General features: G+C 42.5%; 1 protein-coding gene, 1 non-coding gene and 1 pseudogene across 2 annotated transcripts; 1 reads left to right on the top strand and 2 right to left on the bottom strand.

The window, feature by feature from the left end:
- The first annotated feature begins 5,582 nt into the window (after positions 1-5,582).
- On the top strand, positions 5,583-8,502 carry Rpl19l4 (ribosomal protein L19 like 4). Its single transcript, XM_087551573.1, is given in 3 exon segments — positions 5,583-5,612; positions 5,859-5,946; positions 8,030-8,502. Coding segments are annotated over 2 exon segments (555 nt in total). The 5' UTR covers positions 5,583-5,612; positions 5,859-5,864.
- Positions 8,503-9,418: 916 nt separating this feature from the next.
- Dnajb6-ps2 (DnaJ heat shock protein family (Hsp40) member B6, pseudogene 2) lies at positions 9,419-10,350 on the bottom strand (annotated as a pseudogene).
- Positions 10,351-23,634: 13,284 nt separating this feature from the next.
- Positions 23,635-23,765, bottom strand: LOC148005651 (small nucleolar RNA SNORA17). Its single transcript, XR_015621581.1, has one exon. It is a non-coding gene; the product is annotated as a small nucleolar RNA SNORA17 (small nucleolar RNA).
- Between the last annotated feature and the right edge of the window lie 2,180 nt (positions 23,766-25,945).

The raw sequence follows: 25,945 nt of genomic DNA, 5'->3' as shown, positions 1-25,945 counted from the left end.
TTTTAGTGCAGAATTCTATCAGACTTTCAAAAAATAGATAATACCAATACTCCTCAAACTGTTCCACAAAAAAAGAAACAGAAGGTGCATTGCCAAAATTATTTTCTGAAGCCACAGTCACACTTACACATAGACAACAGAAAGCCTCAACAACGAAAAAGAATATTTTTCCTTATGAACATTGATGAAAAAATACTTGCAAACTGAATCCAAGAAACATCATCCACCATGATCAAGTAGTGTTCATTCCAGAGATGCAGGAATGATTCAACATACAAAAATCCATCAATGTAATTTATCATGTAAACAACCTGAAAGAAAAATTATCACATGATCATCTCATTAGATGCTTAAAAAGTCATTGACAAAATCTGACACCCCTTCATAATAAAAATCTTGGAGAGGTCAGGGACAGGAGGCACATGCCTAAACACAATATATGCAATATGCAGGAAGCCAATAACATACATTAAATTAAATGAAGAGAAACTTAAAGCAATTTTACTAAAATCAAGACAAGACAAGGCTGCCCAGTCTCTCTGTATCTCTTCAATATACTACTGAAAGTTCTAGCTAGAGCAGTTAGACAACAAAAGGAGATCAAAGGGATACAAATTGGAAAGGAAAAAGTCAAAGTTTCGCTATTCATGGATGATATGATAATATACATAAGCAACCCCCAAAATTCTACCAGAGAACTCCTACAGCTGATAAGGACCTTCAGCAAAGTGGTTCAACAAAAAATAGCTTTAAAAAAACAAAACGTAAACAATAGTCCTCCTATATACAAACAATAAACAGTCTGAGAAAGAAATTAAGGAGATAATAGCCTTCACAATAGCCACAAACAATATAAAACATTTTGGTGTAACTCTTAACTAAACAGGTGAAAGACCTATATGACAAAAACTTCATATCTTCAAAGAAAGAAACTGAAGATGATATGGAAGATGGAAAGGTCACCCATGCTTATGGATCAGTAGGAGTAACACAGTGAAAAGGCCATCTTACTAAAAGTAATCTATAGATTCAATGCAATTCCCATCAAAATTTCAACACTATTCCTTACATACCTTGAAAGAACAATGTTCAACTTCATACAGGTAAAAAAAAAAACCCACCACAATCAACCCCTCTACAATAAAAGAACTTCTGGAATACTACCATCCCTGATTTCAAGTTGTTCTATGAAGCAATAATTAAAAACAAAAGCAAAACATGGCATTGTCATAAAAACAGATTGATTGATTTTTGATTGGTGGGAATGAATTAAAGACCTAGAAGTTAACCCACACATCTATGGACACGGTTTTTTACAAAGAAGCCAAAACTTTGCAATGGGAAAAAAAAAATATCTTCAACAAATGGCGCTGGTCTAACTGGCAGTTTGCATGTAGAAGAATACAAATAGATTCATCTTTCACCCCACAAAACTCAAGTCCAAGTGAACCAAAGACCTCAATACAAAACTGGATACACTAAATCTGATAGAAAATAAAGTAAGGAGTGGCCTTGAATGCATGGGCACAGAAGGCGACTTCCTAAATGAAACACCAACAGCTCAGGCACTAAGATCAACAATTACCACATGTGACCTTACGAACTGAAAGGCTTGTATAAGGCAAAGGACACATTTGTCAGAAGGACAAATGGCAGCCTATACAGTGAGATAATATCTTCACCAACCCTACATTGAACAAGGGTCTGATAACCAAAATATATAAAGAACTCAAGAAACTAGATAGCACCAAACCAAATAACCCAATTTAAAAATGAGGTACAGATGTAAACAAAAAAATTCTCGAAAGAGGAATCACTAATGGCCAAGAAGCACTTAAAGAAATGTTCCCCATCCTTAGTCATCGAGGAAATGCAACTCAAAATGACTCAGAGATTCCACTTTACACTGGTCAGAATGGCTAAGATCCAAAACAAACACAAAAACAGAAAAGCAAGTGTGGAGCAAGGGCAGCACTTGGGAGTACAAACCCGCACAGTAACTTCGAAATCAATGTGGCAGTTTCTCAAAAAAGCAGGAATAGATCTACCTAAAGACCTAACTGTACCACTCCTGAGTATAAACCCAAAAGATGCTCCACCAGACCAACAAAGGCTTACTCTACTGGGTTCATAGATGCTCTATTCGTAATAGTCAGAAACTGGAAACAACCTAAAAGCCCCTCACCTGAAGAATGGATAAAGAAAATGCATTAAAACAATATCATAAAATTTGCAAGCAAATAGATGAAACTAGAAAAGATCATCCTGAGTGAGGTAACCCAGACCTAGAAAGACACACATGGTATGTTCTCCCTAATAAGTGGGTATTAGCCATAAAGTACAGGATAACCATGCTCCAATCCACAGACCCGAAGAGGCTAAATAATAAAGAGGGCTCAAGGGTGGATGCTCATTGAGAAGGGGAAATAGATTAGACATGAGGGTTGGGTGGAGGGAGTGAAGGCACTGATGTAGGGGAGGGGTGGGGCTGGGAACAGGAAGGATCCAGTCGGGGGGAGGACGGAGAAAAAGAGTACTCGAAGAGACAATTGGAATGCTGAACTGGCACCTCTGGGACAAGCTAGAAACCTAGAACTATGGAAACTCCTACAATTAGAGGATATGGAAAACTGTGAGGGTAGCCATAACTAAGACTCCTACCATTAGAGGATATGGACTCTGAAACGGCCATCTCCTATAACCAGGCAAGACTTCCAGTGGAGAAATGGGGACACCAACCCAGCTACAAAACTTTAGACCCACAAAACCTTAGTCCTGCCTAGAAGATATGCAGGGATAAAAGATGGAGCAGATTTGGGGAGTGCCCAACCAATGACTGGTCCAGCGTGGGACCCATAACATGAGAGAGAGAGAGCCCAACCTTGACCTGACATTAGTAATGATATTCTGATATACTTGCAAACAGAGCCTAATATAACTGCCATCATTGTCCAGGGAACTCCCACACCTGCAAAACAAAAGCAAAGTGGCTGGATGTAAGATTAACTCACAAAGCTCAGTTTATCTCTAAAATACAAATGACAGACTGAGAAACAAGTTAGAAAAACGAACACCTTTCACAATAGCCTCACATAATGTATGAGAAGATATCAGAAGATAAAAAGATCTCCCATACTCCTGGATTCGTAGGCTTAATATACTAAAAATGGCCATCTTACTAAAAACAACCAACCAACAGATTCAATACAGTTTCCATTACTCATGCACGTGTGTGCATACACACACACACACACACACACGAGTGTACACATGCACACCTCTAAGCACACACATAAAACAAAGAAACAAAAAACAAAACAATGAAAAAAATGGATGGCTTAACTAGCAATCCTGAATAGTGAAAGAACTTCTGGCGGTATCATCATTCCCTATTTGAGCTTGTACTACTGAGCCATAGTAACAAAAACAGCATGGTATTTGTACAAAACCAGACACTTGATCAATGGAATTGAAGCCCTACACATAAATCCACATACCTATAGACATCTGGGGTTTTTTTTTATAAGAATCCAGAAATACACACTGGACAAAAGACAGCATCTTCAACAAATGGTGCTGGTCAAATTGCCCGGCTGCATGTAGAAGAATTCAAATAGATCCATACTACCCCCCACAAAAGTCAACTCCAAATGGATCAAAGACATTAACATAAAACCAAATACACTAAACCTGATAAAAAGAAAATGAGGAAGAGCCTGGAACTCACTGGCACAACAGAACTTTCCAAACAGAACACCGTTAGCACAGACAGGAAGATCAACAATTAATAAATGGGACCTCGAGAAACTGAAAAGCTTCTGCATAGCACAGGACAGCATCATTTAGACAAAGTGGTAGCCTACAGGATAGGAAAGATTTTTACCAACTACACATCTGGTAGAAAGCTACCAGATGTTTTTGTGGGATTCCTTAATGTATTAACAAGTGGGTCCGCTGATTGTTGTCTTTTATTGGGCTCTTTTCCTTTGTTTCTTTTGTCAATTCTGCTGTGTTAGTTTTCCTTTTCTCTTATTTTATTATTATCCACTAGAAGCCTGTTTGTTCTGTAATGACAGAAAGGAAGTGGATCTGCATGGGAAGGAAAGTGGGAAGGAACTAGGAGGAGTAGGGGTCAGAAAAATCACAATCAGGATATATTATTATATGATAACAATATTTTCAATAGAAAGAACAAAATCACAATCAGGATATATTATTATATGATAACAATATTTTCAATAGAAAGAACAAAATCACAATCAGGATATATTATTATATGATAACAATATTTTCAATAGAAAGAACAAAAGAAAAAAAACAAGAAGAGACAGAAGGAGAGGGGAGATGGGGAAGTGGCCTGTGGGAAAGGGAGAAGGGAAGAAAGGAGGGGAGGGATGGGGAGAAAAATTGTTACTTTTTTACATATAGCTTACCATCGTTGATATTTACTGGGTTAATCCAGCTCCTTTACACATAGACTGATTTATTAAGCATTTCTCGATTTCTCTTGCCTTATTTTTGGGAAGTCAGAAGTCAGTAATCATCCTGTTTACCCCTTGGAATTCTGATGGCTCTTTTCAGTTTTCCTCCAACCCATCACTTCCGATCCCTATCCCCTATCATCCTCCGTGCCCAATTTTTCTTTTATTTGTACACAAAAACCGACTCAGCCACCAATGGAGACGCTGCCCGTAGCACAGTCACACTTCACTTCTCACCTCCTATGCCCCACGCACAGTGCCAGTGCTTCCGAGGCATCCACTTAACACACTGTTAACTCTCGGTGAATATTTATGATAGCGTTTTGGCTTGCTGACATAGTTGCAGTGCTGAGAACGGAAGCCAGAGTCACATCCGTGCTAGGCCTGCTCTCAGCCTGTGGAATGGTTCGTTCTAGTAGTGTGATTTAAATTCTAGAACACGTCATATCTTTTAAATAATGTCTTTTCCCTTATTGAAATGTACAGCTGCTCACTCCATGCGCGCTGTTTTTAGAACCCTTTGGCTAATTCTACCGACTGTTCCTTCTTCCCAGGGTCAGCCTCCACACGCCACTTTTGCTCTTATTTGTGGCACGTTAGTTCCTGTTTCTTAGCATTTCTAATAATTTAAATTTCATGATTTGATTGTTTCTCTACAGCAGTGGTTCTCGATCTGTGGGTCAAGGCCTGAGGGAATCACGTCTGTTGTTTACATTAGAATCCTTACCGGTAGTGAAATCACACTTTGGAGGTGGCAACAAAATTTTATGATGGAAGGTCGCTGCCGTAAAGGGTTACAGCATTAGGGAGGTTGAGAAGCACTGCTCTAATGAGTGTTGAGGGTCATGTTTGCTTTAGCCTGATCCCTCGGGTGGTGGGCTGCTAGTCATACAGAAGTTCTTTTAGCCTACCTGCGGCTGCTTGGAGTCTGCCCAACACAGGAGTATGTCAGGAATTCGTCAGAAATTTGGGCAGAGTATATGAAAAGAATTTGTCTGTTCCCTTTCTGAGATTTTCTCCTTCACCGACCAGCTGATTTTCTTCCAAAGAATGCCATCTGGTTTTTCATGTAGGTAAGGCTGAATTTTATCTCTGTTTCAGTTGCCCGTGAAATTGTCCGAAACTGGGAAAGTGAGTTTTCTTCACCTTGGTTTATAATACCTGCATCTGAAAAGGCTATGGAATCCTTAGGTCTTCATGAAGTTTTTCCGATTTTATGGGCATAACCTTAGTCTAGCTTGGCCAACAGCATGCATAACTACGGTTTTTGTTGCTCTGTTTCCGTTGTCTTCTGTGTAATCCCCCTAGGTAGCAAAGAGTCTGGGTGAAGACTAGGTTTTAGGATTGTGTTTCCTTTTGTGATTATTTTTATCACAGATTTCCATGCATCCACTTTCCGAAGTGCTTTTCCTTGTGTTGCCGGATAGTGTCAACCGCATCTTTGTGGTGTCTGATGGTGTTGAATGTAAGGACTTCTGCTATATTGTTACAATGTGATTCTTTGTATTTCTTTTTTTTTAAGATTTATTTATTTACTTTATGTATATGAGAGTACACTGTCGATGTCTTCAGACACCCCATGAGGCTATTGGATCCCATTACAGATGGTTTTGAGCCACCTTGTGGTTGCTGGGAATTGAACTCAGGACCTCTGGGAAAGCAGCCAGTGCTCTTAACCACTGAGCCATCTCTCTAGTTCTCCTGTGTATTCCTAATCACAAATGATGCCCAGGACTGTCTCGGGTATTTATTTGCCAACTGTAAAAAATTTAGGGAAAATATTTTTTTTCAGATTGCTTGCCCATTTAAAAAAATATTTCATTAGATCAATTTTTATTGTTGAGTTTTAAGAGTTCTTTAATTGCAAGCATGGTCAGATATATGATCTGCACATATTTTCTCAGCCTATGGCTTGTGTTCTCATTTTGCCAAGTCCACTTACATGGCTTTTTCTTCTTTCTTGAATTGTACTTTTCCATTTGAATCTAAAAAGTCATCACTAAATGTAACGTTGTGCAGATTTGTCCTGTAGTTTCCTGTAGAATTTATGTAGTATTATATTTTCAAGGTATGTTTACGGTCCACTTTTAAATTAGTTTATTTATTTATGTGTACAGATATTTTGCCTACATGTATATCTATGTTCCATATGTATGCTCGCAATGTCCTCGGAGACCAGAAGAAGCTGTTGGATCCCCTGGTACAAGAGTTACAGTTGTTAGCTGCCATGTGGGAATGGGAACTGAACCTGGATCCTTAGTAAGAGCAGTGAGTGCTTTGAACTGCTGAGCCATCTCTTCAGCCCCTAGGGCCCATTTTAATGCAATGTTTATATCACATATGACACATGTTAAGAACCTTTTGGATTTTTTCAGTTGATTGGTTAGTTGTTGTTGTTGTTGTTGTTGTTGTTTGTTTGTTTGTTTGTTTATGTCTCTGTTTGTCTTAAATAGGATGTCATTAAATAACCCTTGCTAGCTTGGAAGTCGTTATGTAGAGCAAGCTAATCCTCAAAGTCAAAGAGGTCTGCCTTTCCTCAGTGTTGGGATTATGGGTAAGCACTAGCGCATATTTTTTGTAGTTCACAGGATTTGCAACTGGGTAGCACCGTTCGTTACTTCACCGTACTACACATAGCACTGTGAAAGCTAGCCATTTAGGGATGAAGCTTCCAGGTCAGTATCGGCTGAATTTCTCTGTATGTTCCTTGTCTCAATATGTGTTTGCTGAAACAATAGTTTGCTACCATCAAGGATTCTGGAGGATAACCAGGAACAATGACAATCGCCTGTTCTGTTTGAGGTCCGCGGGACCCCACTGACCAACAACTAGAAAGGAGGTAACCCACACCTGGCACTGTGATTTTGTTTGGCAACTACAGAATCTAGCAGAGCCATTATGTCCCATGCAGGATGACTTTATTTAAAATTTTGTTTTATATGTATATGGGCATGTTTTAGGAAACGTCTAAGAGTTTTTATGTGGCTTTTCCAAAGGTCGTCCATGTTAGCTATCCTGTGGTCCTATGTTAATGGGCGGAGAGCCTCGTGCATGTTAATGTTAGGTACTGTTACCTTGTGTTCTTGCAACAATGCGGTAGAACCCAGACTTTGTGTCTACTAAGCAAGCACTCTACCTCTAGCCAGCCACCAGATCATTCAGTAGCTGTGTGTTTGTCAGAGCAAACCCGGGGCCTTATATATGCTAGACAGCATGTTGTTATACTTGGGAGTTCCAGGTATTCTTGATTTATATCAGATTGGAGGTGACAGTGTCATTTCTTATGTTCTAGTCTATCTGCCTCCAAATCCTTTTACTTGCATATTGCCTAAATAGCTTGAAGTTAACACTTTGAGTGTGATGTTAAATGTGAATAATTTAAGATTACTCTCGGCCTGCGACCAATAAGCTCTTTCCTTTCTTTCCTTTCGCTGCTGTGTCCGCTACAGAAGAGGCTTGCCTTTAGTGTCCTCCAATGTGGTAAAAAGAAGGCCTGGTTGGACCTCAATGAGACCAACAAAATCGCTAATGCCAACTCCCATCAGCAGATCAGGAAGCTGATCAAAGATATGGGCTGATCATCCGGAAGCCTGTGACTGTCCATTCCCCCGGCTCGCTGCGGGAAAAACACCTTGGCCTGATGGAAGGGCAGGCATATGGGCATAGGGAAGAGGAGGGTACTGCCAACGCTCGAATGTCCGAGAAGCTGACCTGGATGAGAAGGATGAGGATCCTGCACCGGCTTCTCAGGAGATACAGGGAATCTAAAAAGATTGACCGCCGTATGTATCACAGCCTGGACCTGAAGGTCAAAGGGAATGTATTCAAAAACAAGTGGAGTCTCGTGGATCACATCCACAAACTAAAGGCAGACAGGGCCCCCAAGAAGCTACTGGCTGACCAGACTGAGGCTCGCAGGTCTAAGACCAAGAAAGCGCGAATGCGCCGGGAGGGGTGCCGCTAGGTCAAGAAGGAAGAGATCATCAAGACTCTGTCCAAGGAGGAAGAGACCAAGAAATAAAGCTTCCCCCATGTCTGTACATAGTGGCCTGGCTGTGGCCTCACGTGGATCAATCATTAAAATAAAACAAGCCTTTGTCCATTGCCCTCTTTGGAGAGAGAGAGAGAGAGAGAGAGAGAGAGAGAGAGAGAGAGAGAGAGAGAGAGAGAGATAGATTACTCTCTAAATGGGTCGTTTAAAATATTTTTGCCCTGTTCTCCAGGTTTAAAAGAAACATCTAGTTTCTCACTTTGAGGATTATTTGCCAGAAGTTTTTTAAAAACAACTATCACTCACTAGGTTAGGGAAATAATCTGGTCGTATTTTATATGATATTGATACGATATTGATCATGCTGTTGAATACCCTTTGTACATTCTCTAATATGATTGTGTGTCTTCTCATTTAGTCTTCTACTAATGTGAATTACATTCATTGATTTTTTTGAAAGAAACACCAAACACATTTGTATTTATTTTTTTAAAGCAAATGACAAAAACCCAAATTACCAGCTTTTTTTAAACCTAAGCTTAACATTGCACATTTAAACAATAGTCAAACTGACAAAGTTGCCAGCATCCATGCACAACTAGAAAACATCCTTAATTTACACTAAACCAAAAATGTATTACCATTGATGCAGTAATAGCTTACATCACTAAATACTGAAAATAAAGTTGAAATATTTCTGTAGACATTCATCTGGCAATGGTAACTTCACAGCAGGCTGACACTGCTCACAATTCAACTCAGTGGGAAGCAGAGCCATGCTGGTGTTAAAGACAATCTCGTCCTAGCGCTACTCAGGCGTCTCAGGGCTCACCTCAGAACACGTTTCGTTTAAAGCAAAGTGCATACAGAGATTACAACAAGTTTAAAGACAAAAAAGAAAAAAGAAAAAAAGAAAAAGAAAGGTCCTATTTTGTGGCCCCAACAACAAACTCAAAAATCTGACGAATGGGGGCTCCGATGAGCTGTATTATAAATACTTTAGATTAGGTACAGTGATACAGAAAGTCGAGTTCGTTTGAAATCTTCAAAAAAAAAAAAAAAGGTTCCTGTTATTCCTCAAGTGGTGCTTGCTATGGTTTAGCATTTCTGTTACATGCGTGCATTGAATTACTTGTTATCCAAGCGTAGCGGGTGCTCCTTACCATTTATCGTCAGGGACGTTAACTGTCAGTCTTCCTCAGCTTCTATTCTTTCCTGACCGTTCTCCACAATTCTCTTTGTAGTGATTTTTTTTGCCATTAACAATTTTAGTTGAAGTCGATATTGATATGAAGATGCCCATTCCACTGCCGACAAATGACACTGAAGAGACTGAAGTGAGACCCCCCCATGACCTAGTGACACGAATGGAGTAAAGCCTGTATCAAAAGCAGGAAATCCACTTCCAAAAGAAGGAAGTCCACTGAAGGCAGAGAAAAAGGAGCCAGCGCCTAGGTTTCTTCTTCCTCGGGGACCCTTCGGTTTCCAAAAAAGTCATCAAATGGGTCTTCAAAGAAGTCAAATGAAAATGGGTCCCTTCCACCAAAAAAGTCCCTGAAGATATCATCTGGGTTCCGGAATGCAAAACCAAACTCAAATGAACTGTCAAAATGGCTTCCACCTCCTCCACCACCACCATTTAATCCTTCTTTGCCATATTTGTCATAGATGTCCCGCTTTTTAGCGTCCGATAACACTTCCTATGCCTCAGCTACTTGTTTGAATTTCCGCTCCGCTTCTTCTTTATTTTCAGGATTTTTGTCTGGGTGCCATTTGAGTGCCTGTTTTCGATACGCCTTTTTAATGTCCTCGGGTGAGGCAGGTCTCTGCATGCCCAGCACTTCGTAGTAATCCACCATGTTTTAACAGACTGTTGGAACAAATCTGAGGACGTGGCGGCCAGCGAGGGGGAGGTCAAGCGGCCAGTCTCCTCGCCGCTCTGGAACAGCTGCGCTCGCTGGTGGCGGTGGCCATATTCATTGATTTTTTTTTTAATTTATTTAATACTTAATAATAATTCTTTGGTTTCCGGGCAAACATCCCCCTCCCCCCTCCCCTTCCTTATGGGTGTTCCCCTCCCAACCCTCCCCCCATTGCCGCCCTCCCCCCAACAATCTAGTTCACTGGGGGTTCAGTCTTAGCAGGACCCAGGGCTTCCCCTTCCACTGGTGCTCTTACTAGGATATTCATTGCTACCTATGAGGTCAGAGTCCAGGGTCAGTCCATGTTTAGTCTTTAGGTAGTGGCTTAGTCCCTGGAAGCTCTGGTTGCTTGACATTGTTGTACATATGGGGTCTCGAGCCCCTTCAAGCTCTTCCAGTTCTTTCTCTGATTCCTTCAACGGGGGACCTATTCTCAGTTCAGTGGTTTGCTGCTGGCATTCGCCTCTGTATTTGCTGTATTCTGGCTGTGTCTCTCAGGAGCGATCTACATCCGGCTCCTGTCGGTCTGCACTTCTTTGCTTCATCCATCTTGTCTAATTGGGTGGCTGTATATGTATGTCATTGATTTTTGAATGCCTGACTAACCCTGAGCTCCTAGGATAATGCTGTTGCTGTGAGGTGTTATTCTTTTTTTATATATTGCTAGGTTTGATTTCTTAGTATCATGTTAGGGATGTTTGTGTCTGTGTTCATAGATTTTTTTCTTTCATTTTCTTTTTTGTAATGACATATGTAAAATATATGTAGATATTTGTCTTAGAGTTACTAATGCTGTGACAAAACATTATGACCAAAGCAACTTGGGGAGGGAAGGATTTATTTGGCTTACATTTCCACATCACTGTTCATCACTGAAGGAAGTCAGGACAGGAACTCAAACAGGACAGGAACCTGGAGGCAGGAGCATCTGATGGGGGGCCATGGAGGGATGCTGCTTACTGGCTTGCTCCCCATAGCTTGCTTAGCCTGCTTGTTCCTGCTAGTAAGGATTCTCATTCTAGATATAGGCTTTCTTCCCTGCACTGCTATTGCTGAAATTACCATCTGTGAACTACAAAATGTTTTATCCACTGCCATAGTGTCTCACATAATATTGCTTCTGGTCAAAGAACTCAGTTCACAGCAAAATAAACTTGGTTAGGTCTCATGCTCATGAAACCCATGGGTTTTTAGCATATTCCCAACATCCTGAATCAGATGGGTTGACAGAAGGCAGGGTTGCCTTTTGAAGAGTCTGTTCCAGCCCCACTGAGACAATGATATTCCACTGGGCTGGATAAGTTTCTCCAGAAAGCTTCATCTGCTTTTAGAATGGCTGTGACGTGTGTTTCCCAGTGATCTGTGCTAGAGGTATGGTTTCCCAAGGTGAGTTGGGAAGATGGTGGAAACTTCTAGAGGTAAGGCCCACTGGAAGGTTTTTAGGTCATTTGAGTGACATCCTTAAAACAGTCTGAGACGTTAGCCTCTTCCTCGTTCTCTTTTGCTTCCTGGCCAAGAGCAGTTGTACAGCTGCTATGGTGTGCCGTGTTACCACAGGCCCAAATAAATGAGGTCATCTGACTTGGGACTGGAAGTTCCAGAATAATGAGCAAAATACATTGTTTCTCTTTATAGGTTATGCCTCAGCTATTTCCTTATAGTAATGAAAAACTAACTGATATATCCCTGAAGTTCATGGTGCCATTTCTCTCCTAGTTAGAATACAAATCAAGACACGGAAACAGAAATGGTACCATTCACTATTAGATCTAATAATCCACTAAAAAGAGTGTCTGCTTCATCCTCCTGTGACTTTGGGTCCTTCTGGTACAGAGGTCTTAATTGGAAAGAGAAGTGTTTCTGCTAGGAAATACAACAATCATCCCATTGACCTGAAGATTAGGATGCTGCCAGCCATGCTGGGGATCCCCATCCCTCTAAATCAATAGGCAGGAAGCAGAATGACTGTATCGACAGGGAAATGAGCCTCACCATCAAGCAGAAGTTGCACTCCTACACAATCTAGGCAAGGAAAAACTACCCGCCATAGAGGATATCCCTTGTGACTGCTATTATTGCTATCAAGCCCTATGATTATGATCATTGAAAAATAGTTCATCACAAGCTGGATTACTAATGGCCTGGACCATTTAGGACTGAAGTCCTGGGTCCCCTCGTTAGGTAAAGAACCAAATCAGCTGAATTTCTGCTGACAGAGGAAGAGATACAGACTAAGTAGTTAGTACTTACTCAGATAAATCAGTAGTTAGGAAAAGCCAGTTGTGACCATGTGACCAGTGATAGACATGAGCATTGTAACTGTCATAAGTTTCTCCATGAACTTATATTGCCATGTCTATGCATGTTTATGTACAAAATATACTTATGCATATTTATAAAAAAAACACTTGCTTTACTCCTTATTCCTATGTGTGAATTTTATATCATAGCATTAAAGCATCATTAAACTTTTTAAAACTTTTTATTGGTTCTTTGTGAATTTAGCAACACGTACCCCAATCCCACTGATCTCCACCTCCCCTCACACCCACCCTCCATGCTTGCAACCTCCCCCTCCAACAACAGAGAAAAAAACATCTTATTGTGGAAGTTGCAGTGCGTCACAACGTACCCCACAGTGTATCCCTTCGTCCACATCTTTTTGCTTGAAAATGTTGATTGCAATGAGTCATTGCTCTGGTACCAGGCCTCTGGATTTTGCTACTCTCTGTCGATACTGGAACCTCACTGGGACTCCTTCTAGATATTCTGTTGTTGCCCTGTGTCAGATCCTGTAATTTTGGATCTGTAGGACCAGCAGTTCATTGGCAAGGAAGATATTGGGGTGGGCCAATCAAACCCTGGATCTGGCCTGAGAGGTATCTAAGCTGGTCAGCCTTCCAGCTTACCCACTCTCATGCCCTTGGAGCCAGCTCACAGCATCCCCTGCAACCAGGACCAGCTCTACCCTGCTTCCCAGGCAAGGTGCAGGACCCAGTCTCCCAAACATTGTAGCCAGAGAGGGACATGGCCAGTTCTCCCACTCTCATGACCCACTGACAGTTCTGCATGTCATAAATGGCAAAGGATTGGGGGGGGGGGTGGTGCTGGAGAAGAGGCCTTCTCTCACTCATCCATGCCACCATCAAGAAGATAAGAAATACCCACACCCGCGGATCCCGGCCCGCAGCAGCTCTCTGCTCCCAAACCCCGTGGGAGAGAGACCTCACCGCCTGGTCAGGTGGGCACTCCTGAGGCTGCAGAGCAGAGGAGACCACCAACACTGCCCACCCCTGCCCACATCCCTGGCCCAAGAGGAAACTGTATAAGGCCTCTGGGTTCCCGTGGGGGAGGGCCCAGGAGCGGCAGGACCCCTGCGCCTGAGACACCGCCGGAACCTGAAGGAAACAGACCGGATAAACAGTTCTCTGCAACCAAATCCCGTGGGAGGGAGAGCTAAACCTACAGAGAGGCAGACACGCCTGGGAAACCAGAAGAGACTGCACTCTGCGCACATCCAGACGCCAGAGGAAAACACCAAACGCCATCTGGAACCCTGGTGCACGGAAGCTCCCGGAAAGAGCGGCGCAGATCTTCTCGGTTGCTGCCGCCGCAGAGAGGACTTGGGCAGTACCCCACGAGCACACTTGAGCCTCGGAACCTCAGGTAGGACCAACTTTTCCCCTGCAAGTGACCTGCCTGGTGAACTCACGACACAGGCCCACAGGAACAGCTGAAGACCTGTAGAGAGGAAAAACTACACGCCTGAAAGCAGAACACTCTGTCCCCATAACTGGCTGAAAGAAAACAGGAAAACAGGTCTACAGCACTCCTGACACACAGGCTTATAGGACAGTCTAGCCACGGTCAGAAATAGCAGAACAAAGTAACACTAGAGATAATCTGATGGCGAGAGGCAAGCACAGGAACCCAAGCAACAGAAACCAAGACTACATGGCATCATCGGAGCCAAATTCTCCCACCAAAATAAACATGGAATATCCAAACACACCAGAAAAGCAAGATCTAGTTCCAAAATCATATTTGATCATGATGCTGGAGGACTTCAAGAAAGAGGTGAAGAACTCCCTTAGAGAACAAGTAGAAGCCTACAGAGAGGAATCGCAAAAATGCCTGAAAGAATTCCAGGAAAACATAAATAAACAAGTAGAAGCCCATAGAGAGGAGACACAAAAATCGCTGAAAGAATTCCAGGAAAACACAATCAAACAGTTGAAGGAATTAAAAATGGAAATAGAAGCAATCAAGAAAGAACACATGGAAACAACCCTGGATATAGAAAATCAAAAGAAGAGACAAGGAGCTGTAGATAGAAGCTTCACCAACAGAATACAAGAGATGGAAGAGAGAATCTCAGGAGCAGAAGATTCCATAGAAATCATTGACTCAACTGTCAAAGATAATGTAAAGCAGAAAAAGCTACTGGTCCAAAACATACAGGAAATCCAGGACTCAATGAGAAGATCAAACCTAAGGATAATAGGTATAGAAGAGAGTGAAGACTCCCAGCTCAAAGGACCAGTAAATATCTTCAACCAAATCATAGAAGAAAACTTCCCTAACCTAAAAAAAGAGATACCCATAGGCATACAAGAAGCCTACAGAACTCCAAATAGATTGGACCAGAAAAGAAACACCTCCCGTCACATAATTGTCAAAACACCAAACGCACAAAATAAAGAAAGAATATTAAAAGCAGTAAGGGAAAAAGGTCAAGTAACATATAAAGGCAGACCTATCAGAATCACACCAGAAACTATGAAGGCCAGAAGATCCTGGACAGATGTCATACAGATCATAAGAGAACACAAGTGCCAGTCCAGGTTACTGTATCCTGCAAAACTCTCAATTAACATAGATGGAGAAACCAAGATATTCCATGACAAAACCAAATTTACACAATATCTTTCTACAAATCCAGCACTACAAAGGATAATAAAGGGTAAAGCCCAACATAAGGAGGCAAGCTATACCCTAGAAGAAGCAAGAAACTAATGGTCTTGGCAACAAAACAAAGAGAAGAAAAGCACACAAACATAACCTCACATGCAAATATGAATATAACAGGAAGCAATAACCACTATTCCTTAATATCTCTCAACATCAATGGCCTCAACTCCCCAATAAAAAGACATAGATTAACAAACTGGATACGCAACGAGGACCCTGCATTCTGCTGCCTACAGGAAACACACCTCAGAGACAAAGACAGACACTACCTCAGAGTGAAAGGCTGGAAAACAACTTTCCAAGCAAATGGTCAGAAGAAGCAAGCTGGAGTAGCCATTCTAATATCAAATAAAATCAATTTTCAATTAAAAGTCATCAAAAAAGATAAGGAAGGACACTTCATATTCATCAAAGGAAAATTCCACCAAGATGAACTCTCAATCCTAAATATCTATGCCCCAAATACAAGGGCACCTACATACGTAAAAGAAACCTTACTAAAGCTCAAAACACACATTGCACCTCATACAATAATAGTGGGAGATTTCAACACCCCACTCTCATCAATGGACAGATCATGGAAACAGAAATTACACAGAGACGTAGACAAAGAGAAGTCATGAGCCAAATGGACTTAACAGATATTTATAGAACATTCTATCCTAAAGCAAAAGGATATACCTTCTTCTCAGCTCCTCATGGTACTTTCTCCAAAATTGACCATATAGTTGGTCAAAAAACGGGCCTCAACAGGTACAGAAAGATAGAAATAATCCCATGCGTGCTATCAGACCACCATGGCCTAAAACTGGTCTTCAATAACAATAAGGGAAGAATGCCCACATATACGTGGAAATTGAACAATGCTCTACTCAATGATAACCTAGTCAAGGAAGAAATAAAGAAAGAAATTAAAAACTTTTTAGAATTTAATGAAAATGAAGGTACAACATACCCAAACTTATGGGACACAATGAAAGCTGTGCTAAGAGGAAAACTCATAGCGCTGGGTGCCTGCAGAAAGAAACAGGAAAGAGCATATGTTAGCAGCTTGACAGCACACCTAAAAGCTCTAGAGCAAAAAGAAGCAAATACACCCAGGAGGAGTAGAAGGCAGGAAATAATCAAACTCAGAGCTGAAATCAACCAAGTAGAAACAAAAAGGACCATAGAAAGAATCAACAGAACCAAAAGTTGGTTCTTTGAGAAAATCAACAAGATAGATAAACCCTTAGCCAGACTAACGAGAGGACACAGAGAGTGTGTCCAAATTAACAAAATCAGAAATGAAAAGGGAGACATAACTACAGATTCAGAGGAAATTCAAAAAATCATCAGATCTTACTATAAAAGCCTATATTCAACAAAACTTGAAAATCTACAGGAAATGGACAATTTCCTAGACAAATATCAGGTACCGAAGTTAAATCAGGAACAGATAAACCAGTTAAACAACCCCATAACTCCTAAGGAAATAGAAGCAGTCATTAAAGGTCTCCCAATGAAAAAGAGGCCAGGTCCAGATGGGTTTAGTGCAGAATTCTATCAAACCTTCATAGAAGACCTCATACCAATATTATCCAAACTATTCCACAAAATTGAAACAGATGGATCACTCCCGAATTCCTTCTATGAAGCCACAATTACTCTTATACCTAAACCACACAAAGACCCAACAAACAAAGAGAACTTCAAACCAATTTCCCTTATGAATATCGACGCAAAAATACTCAATAAAATTCTGGCAAACCGAATCCAAGAGCACATCAAAACAATCATCCACCATGATCAAGTAGGCTTCATCCCAGGCATGCAGGGATGGTTTAATATACGGAAAACCATCAATGTGATCCATTATATAAACAAATTGAAAGAACAGAACCACATGATCATTTCATTAGATGCTGAGAAAGCATTTGACAAAATTCAACACCCCTTCATGATAAAAGTCCTGGAAAGAATAGGAATTCAAGGCCCATACCTAAACATAGTAAAAGCCATATACAGCAAACCAGTTGGTAACATTAAACTAAATGGAGAGAAACTTGAAGCAATCCCACTAAAATCAGGGACTAGACAAGGCTGCCCACTCTCTCCCTACTTATTCAATATAGTTCTTGAAGTTCTAGCCAGAGCAATCAGACAACAAAAGGAGGTCAAGGGGATACATATCAGAAAAGAAAAAGTCAAAATATCACTATTTGCAGATGATATGATAGTTTATTTAAGTGATCCCAAAAGTTTCACCAGAGAACTACTAAAGCTGATAAACAACTTCAGCAAAGTGGCTGGGTATAAAATTAACTCAAATAAATCAGTAGCCTTCCTCTACACAAAAGAGAAACAAGCCGAGAAAGAAATTAGGGAAACGACACCCTTCATAATAGACCCAAATAATATAAAGTACCTCGGTGTGACTTTAACCAAGCAAGTAAAAGATCTGTACAATAAGAACTTCAAGACACTGAAGAAAGAAATTGAAGAAGACCTCAGAAGATGGAAAGATCTCCCATGCTCATGGATTGGCAGGATTAATTTAGTAAAAATGGCCATTTTACCAAAAGCAATCTACAGATTCAATGCAATCCCCATCAAAATACCAATCCAATTCTTCAAAGAGTTAGACAGAACAATTTGCAAATTCATCTGGAATAACAAAAAACCCAGGATAGCTAAAACTATCCTCAACAATAAAAGGACTTCAGGGGGAATCACTATCCCTGAACTCAAGCAGTATTACAGAGCAATAGTGATAAAAACTGCATGGTATTGGTACAGAGACAGACAGATAGACCAATGGAATAGAATTGAAGACCCAGAAATGAACCCACACACCTATGGTCACTTGATTTTTGACAAAGGAGCCAAAACCATCCAATGGAAAAAAGATAGCATTTTCAGCAAATGCTGCTGGTTCAACTGGAGGTCAACATGTAGAAGAATGCAGATTGATCCATGCTTATCACCCTGTACAAAGCTTAAGTCCAAGTGGATCAAGGACCTCCACATCAAACCTGATACACTCAAACTAATAGAAGAAAAACTAGGGAAGCATCTGGAACACATGGGCACTGGAAAAAAATTTCCTGAACAAAACACCAATGGCTTATGCTCTAAGATCAAGAATCGACAAATGGGATCTCATAAAACTGCAAAGCTTCTGTAAGGCAAAGGACACTGTGGTTAGGACAAATCGGCAACCAACAGATTGGGAAAAGATCTTTACTAATCCTACAACAGATAGAGGCCTTATATCCAAAATATACAAAGAACTCAAGAAGTTAGACCGCAGGGAGACAAATAACCCTATTAAAAAATGGGGTTCAGAGCTAAACAAACAATTCACAGCTGAGGAATGCCGAATGGCTGAGAAACACCTAAAGAAATGTTCAACATCTTTAGTCATAAGGGAAATGCAAATCAAAACAACCCTGAGATTTCACCTCACACCAGTGAGAATGGCTAAGATCAAAAACTCAGGTGACAGCAGATGCTGGCGAGGATGTGGAGAAAGAGGAACACTCCTCCATTGTTGGTGGGATTGCAGACTGGTACAACCATTCTGGAAATCAGTCTGGAGGTTCCTCAGAAAATTCGACATTGAACTGCCTGAGGATCCAGCTATACCTCTCTTGGGTATATACCCAAAAGACGCCCCAACATATAAAAAAGACATGTGCTCCACTATGTTCATCGCAGCCTTATTTATAATAGCCAGAAGCTGGAAAGAACCCAGATGCCCTTCAACAGAGGAATGGATACAGAAAATGTGGTACATCTACACAATGGAATATTACTCAGCTATCAAAAACAACGGCTTTATGAAATTCGTAGGCAAATGGTTGGAACTGGAAAATATCATCCTGAGTGAGCTAACCCAATCACAGAAAGACATACATGGTATGCACTCACTGATAAGTGGCTATTAGCCCAAATGCTTGAATTACGCTAGATGCCTAGAACAAATGAAACTCAAGACGGATGATCAAAATGTGAATGCTTCACTCCTTCTTTAAAAGGGGAACAAGAATACCCTTGGCAGGGAAGGGAGAGGCAAAGATTAAAACAGAGACTGAAGGAACTCCCATTCAGAGCCTGCCCCACAGGTGGCCCATACATATACAGCCACCCAATTAGACAAGATGGATGAAGCAAAGAAGTGCAGACCAACAGGAGCCGGATGTAGATCGCTCCTGAGAGACACAGCCAGAATACAGCTAATACAGAGGCGAATGCCAGCAGCAAACCACTGAACTGAGAATAGGACCCCCGTTGAAGGAATCAGAGAAAGAACTGGAAGAGCTTGAAGGGGCTCGAGACCCCATATGTACAACAATGCCAAGCAACCAGAGCTTCCAGGGACTAAGCCACTACCTAAAGACTATACATGGGCTGACCCTGGACTCTGACCTCATAGGTAGCAATAAATATCCTAGTAAGAGCACCAGTGGAAGGGGAAGCCCTGGGTCCTGCTAAGACTGAACCCCCAGTGAACTAGACTGTTGGGGGGTGGGCGGCAATGGGGGGAGGGTTGGGAGGGGAACACCCATAAGGAAGGGGAGGGGGGAGGGGGATATTTGCCCGGAAACCAAATAATTATTATTAAGTATTAAATAAAGAAAAAAAAAGAAGATAAGAAATAGGGCCAGTTCTCCTAAACTTATGCCGTCTGGGACAGCTTACCTGCAACCCAACACCCAGGGCCAGCTCTACTGTGTTTCCCCGGCAAGGTGTGGGGCCTGCTCTCCCAAGTGCTGAAGCATATGAGGGACAGGACCAGCTCTCCCACTCTGATGACCTTGGAGCCAACTCTCCTGCCCGTTGTAAATGGCGGAGGACAGGGAGGGAGCATCTCTCTATGGGGCTCTGGAGCCAGGAGTCTCTCCACAGTGATCTCTCCCCTGGCTAGGTTTGTGGATTCGAGAAAGGGGGAGAGAACTCAGGGATGGGGGACTGCTTCTGCAACCTCAGCTCCCGGTCCTTTCTGCCACTGCCACTTAAGTTGCTCTGGCAGGCTGACCCAGCAGGAGACTGACTAGCCAGCAAGGGTGCAGGGGAGCTTCTGGCAGCAATTTCGGAGAGACCAGATCTCCTCCCCAAGCGGCGGTTGTTAGAGCTCTTATGACAGAAGCTCTCAGACGGTGGAATAATTCTTGCACACCTTTAATTCTGAACACAACACTTAAATACAGTTTTTTGGATGCGTCAGTGTCTGACAGCAGGTACTTCTATTGGTTTGGCGGTTTGGCTTGAGAGTTGGGGAAGACCTCATCTACATATTCGGGGGCGTGGTCCTGTTTCTAAGACTGATCTGTCTTGAGCCTTCGACCTGTGGTCACGTCCTCACCAGTGGAGGAGGAGTTTGGGGCATTGCTCTAAGTAACTGGGCTGTCTCAAACCTCTCTACAGGGGTTTATGGGGGGGCTGCAGCTAGTGTGGCCCTGATCTAGGAGTCTGGGCATGGGCCTGCCATCCCTATTAGGGTTTCCGGGGATTCGACCTGTCTTGACCAGGAATCAGGGCACCTTTCACAGCCTGCCACCCCGCAACTCCCCCTTTTATTTTTTTAAGGGGAGGTGTCATTTGTAGTGAAATTTTTGCACAGGATTGGAGTATCAAAAGAAAACACTAAACAGGCCGGAGAGGTAGCACAACTAAGCTAGAGTGGTAACAAGAGATGAGGATGGGGGTTGAGAGGACAAAGGATCATTGAACCAAGTAATTGTTCCATTGGTTGTACAGTTTGAGGGTATTAACATTGGTATTAGACAACATTAGATTAATCTAGCTAGACATCATGTTTTCCTCGCTATCATGTAAGTTTCCCCAAGTTCAGTAGCCATTTGGCTTTGTCAAGAGAGTTCATCTGTAACTGGAAGGTCTCAAGTCTGTGGGTCTCGGCTGTCCTCTGTAGATCTCAGCGTGTGTCTCGGGAGTCTTCAGTCAGATGAGGTGTCTGGAGGAAGACATCTCTGTTGTCCCAGGCAGGTCCAAGGAGATGGCGTTCAGTCTCGGCTGGATCTGTGGGAGCAGCATTGTAGATAAACCTGTAAAGTGATCACAACAGAAGAGAAGAACACCAGCAGGGGGATGTCTGCATTGGATGGGTAGTGTGGGTTAAGCCTGTGATGGTTTGCTTGGGAGCATGGGAGCACATCATGGTCTGTTATGATCCTAGAAATGCAAGGGTGTTTGAGGAGTGTAGTCATGGAAGGCATCCTTATCTCTGCTTTAAATGACTGAGGAAGAAAATACCATGTTGGTTATGTATCGGGGATAGGCAGTAACAGTTTGTCTGTGAAAAAAAAAAAAACTGGTTGTTAATTAAGGATTAAATAATGGTTGTCAGTATAGTTGGTTTGACCTGTGGGAGTAGATTAGATGACTTTTAAACCTTAAAGGAAACTTGGAAATTTTTTTGTATATAAATCAAGAATGCTAGGGAGAAAATAAACATTTAGATAAAGAGACATGAAAATCTTGGGTTGAGAAGCATGAACGTTGTCTTAGGTGTTCCTGTTAGAGAGAACAAGCATTTAAGCAAAGCCTGAAAACTTTCCCATTTTCTTAGGCGGGCCTAAGATATAGTGGGGGCGGGGCCTGCTGATCTCTGTGTTTCCCCGCGCCCCCCCCCCCAGTTTGTTTTTTCTTGGCCGGTAAATCCTAAATGTAGATTGGAAGGAGATGAAAAGGCCACCTTTGAAGAAAAGTTCAAAGGAAGAATAGAGTCTTGATAGCACAGTTAGTACCAGAGTGAGAAGAAGTTGTTGGGTTAATGGGTAGGGGGGTCCCCGAGTCTGCTCCACTGCAGGGCATGGCCACTGGGGAGGCAGGACAAGGCAAGTTTGACCTGTTTACCCCATGCAACCACCAGGTGGGTGTTGGGCTGTGGGAAGCCGCAGAAACACCACTCTGGGGGTGAGGAAGCACAGTCTTGAGGCACGGGGATGGACAGCCAGAGCAGGCTCAGGGGTGCCGGAGCCTGCAAGGAGACCCGGGGCTGTCTGGTTCCCAGGCTCTTGGACACCCCAGCACTGCTGGATGCCGAGGAAAAGTTGCGAACGGAGTGGAGCCCATGGACAGGATTGCCTGGGGCCAAGAGAAGGGGGGAACTCCGGCTGGTCCTGTGGTGGGAATCCTTGGCTTGTCCGTGGTTGGTTGTAGGCTTGGGATTAATGGTGGCCGTAGCTGGGAACATAGGGAGGCCTCCCATGGGAGATTAGTCCCCGGCTCTGTACTCGAAGGACTTCCCAACAGCTCCGGATGGTGGTGGGACTTCTCGGGCCAGGCAGGGAGGAATGTCTGGGAAGAAAGACTAATTGGCTAAGCTTCTAGGCCTTTAAGTATCTCATTATAATGAAGATCTGACTATTGTTAATAGGGGAACACTGGCAAGGATGGCTGGGATGTGTGGTAACCTTATTTGTGGGGACTCACAGACTCACATGGTTTTGTTACCCTTAAATCTTGTAGCAACAGCTCTTAATTCTACCAGCTGTGTGGGGGCTCTAAGCTTCCCCCTTGATAGAGGCCACTGTGGGACCCAGATGGCTTCGTTGGAGAGCCAACCAAGGCAGGGAGTATTAAACCTAACAGTGGCCCTTAGAATTGGGGGTGATTTGGAGGAGGGTTTTTAGGGTCTCCTTGGATATTGTTTTCTTTATAGTAATATCTTCTGTCCTAATGTGGTCTCTTTCTGGTTGCGTGGTAAGAATTACCTCCAAGGCTTGTAAGAGATCTCTCCCTAGTTGGATTGGGGGACATGGAGTAATGGGAAAGGCAGGTGGAAGCTCCTTTGTTTTTTAATGGAGTCCTTGGGTGGAAGAGGGAGGGGCAGGAGGGACAGACGGTTTGTTTAGTGTCTCCTCTGAAGCGTGGGGGTGGGGGTCCCACATTTGCTCTGCCAAAGGGCATGGGGGCTTGGGGACACAGGATGTGAGAAGTTTGACCACACTTACCCCAAACTGCTGCAGGACACTGCTCCGGGAGTGGGGAAGCAGGATCTGGGGGAATTTTTTATGTGGTGGTGAATTGTTCTTTATAGAAAAGAGGAGAAATGCTTTGTCCAATGGGAACGTTCCCTTGGCCTATCAGCATTGGGGGATTCCATAGAGGGCCAAAAACGCTAAGCCTTCCCATGCATTATGGCGCTGGGCAGAGGTCATCTCAGGTGTGGTCTGTGCACCCCCACCCCCACCCCCAGGCTTGTGCTATTCATCTCAGGCTTGTTTGTTTGTTTGTTTGTTTGTTTGTTTCTTTTTCCCCCAGGAATGTTAGGCTACTAATCATTATGATGTTCATAGGTTAGAACACTGAAAGTAGACATAGCCTCTCTCCTCTCTGCCACCTACTGACACACATGTGACACAGCAGTCACACTTGCAATGCCTTTGGGACGGTTATTAAACATTTTTTAAATGGTTTCATTTGTATTTTCCAATTTGGTAAATATAATGACTTTTGAGTATTTTCACCCCAGATTACCCCACCCCCATCCCCACTTGAACCACTTTTCCCCAACTGGTCCTTCTTCTGCTTCCTTATCTATTTTTGAGAGCAGAGACCTGAGAAATGGCTCAGCAGTTAAGAGCAGGCGCTATTCTTCCAGAGGGGTCAGTAATGGGCGTCTTCCCTTTTGCGTGTCATGTTAGTGGAGATCGGCCTAATTTGTTGAACTTTGTGGAAAGCTACCTTTGTTCTACAGATTTTCTCAGTTGACTTTCTACTACAAGTATCTCCTTCTGTAAACTCAACTGGGCTCTGTTGATGTTGCCTTTTCTCCCCGTGAATTGTAGATTACTGATCTGAGGCTTTTCTTTCCAGAGGTCAGCATCTAATGTTGTAACTTTACATTGTAGCACTGCTGTGTTTATGTCCCACAAAAGTAGATTTTATATTTGCCGTGGAGATTTTTCCCTCCAATACATAGTATACTTGGAAGTGTACTGTTTACTTGCCAAGAGTTCGGAAATTGTACTCTGTCTTTTTTTCTTTTCTATCTATTATTCCTTCCTTGTTGAATTCCGATGTGCTCAAGGAACAAAGCTTGCCATGGACTACCATCTTGTGTGCCAAGACCTCAAGAATTTTTTCCCCAGGGGCATAGATGCGAAAAAGGGTCATCTCCTCACTTACCGACAAGGTTTGAACATTTTTACAGATATCCACCATGCCAACTCATCATGCTAACATCATGATAATGGGCTTTTGGCAGAATAAAATTTGCAAAGCATGCATAGAAAGAGCTAGAACTTTCAAAAACTATTTACACCGTTTATACTCCTTGTATTGGTGAATATGCAAAGATTAAGTGTGTAGCTTAGCAAATCATAGCAAATAATTCTGGATTCCACATACAATCATAGATAAGAAGCTTCATCCATATGGCTCAGTTAAGGAGAAGACTGAGGACAAGGTTAAACAGACTCTATTTTGAGATGAGAGGAAGAGCTTCAGAACTTCACAAGGTATTGATAAGATACCTGAAAAGTATGGAAATCCACACAGGCAGTACACACAAAAGAAGACTGGACACAGTTCCAGGCATACAGGATAAGGAAAATTTTGAAAAAAATTTCCTCTAAAAAGGAAGCCAGGCAGCCCTGGTGGAAAGAGACTGGCAATCCTATCTTCATGACAAGCCTACAGCCCTAACAGGCTTTAAACCCAGTTGCAGGTTTTGGTGAGAGAATGATTCCTCTGTTGTGTTAGCAGTGGAAAGGGATACCACATCATCAAGCTGAATGAAAGAAGGAAGGAGCCAGGTGCTATCTTGAGAGAGAACATTGTGTTTGAAACTGAGTTAACTTGTGGGTCTGAGAAAGGGAACAGGCACAATGCAGGAAGCTACCGAGGCTCAATACCAGCATAAACCGTTGGAAAGGAAAGAGCCCGCAAAGTTCAACTAGCCCTCCCTCCTAGCATTATCAGTCTACTCTGTCCAATAGGCACTGTCCCGGACAGAGCCTGCTCCAGCATCGTTCCCCTTTTCTTGCTCCTGTTCTCCCATTACTTCATTACGTTTTAGAATATTTTCCAGGACCGTAGTTAATTCTATGCGTTGTTCAGTCCTTTTTATACATTCATCTAATTTATCACACTTTTTTTCATTATTAGACCATCTTTTTTTCTTTGCTTTCTTTGATTTTTTTTCTTGACACTTGTGTTTGCTCCTACCTCCCTCTTTGCTATGATTTTAGTAGTGTTATTGGGGAGTGTGGTCATTTTCTTTAAAATTCATGTTTTTTTTATTTTGTGGTTTCCTTTTTATATTGATCAAATCTGAGGTTGGACTTACAATTGAGATTCTTATTATTGAAATTTTTTCCTTTTTCCTTCTTTTAAAAAATGTATTGGCTGGTCAGGTGGGCACTCCCGAGGCTGCAGAGCGGAAGAGACCACCAACACTGCTCACCCCTGCCCACATCCCTGGCCCAAGAGGAAACTGTATAAGGCCTCTGGGCTCCCGTGGGGGAGGGCCCAGGAGCGGCAGGACCCCTGCCTGAGTCACCACCTGAACCTGAAGGAAACAGACCGGATAAACAGTTCTCTGCACCCAAATCCCGTGGGAGGGAGAGCTG

This window comes from Rattus norvegicus, chromosome 5 (genome assembly GCF_021556685.1).
Source record: "Rattus norvegicus strain SHRSP/BbbUtx chromosome 5, alternate assembly SHRSP_T2T, whole genome shotgun sequence".
Classification (NCBI taxonomy): Eukaryota; Metazoa; Chordata; class Mammalia; order Rodentia; family Muridae; genus Rattus; species Rattus norvegicus.
This window is presented reverse-complemented; position numbering and strand designations above follow the sequence as displayed.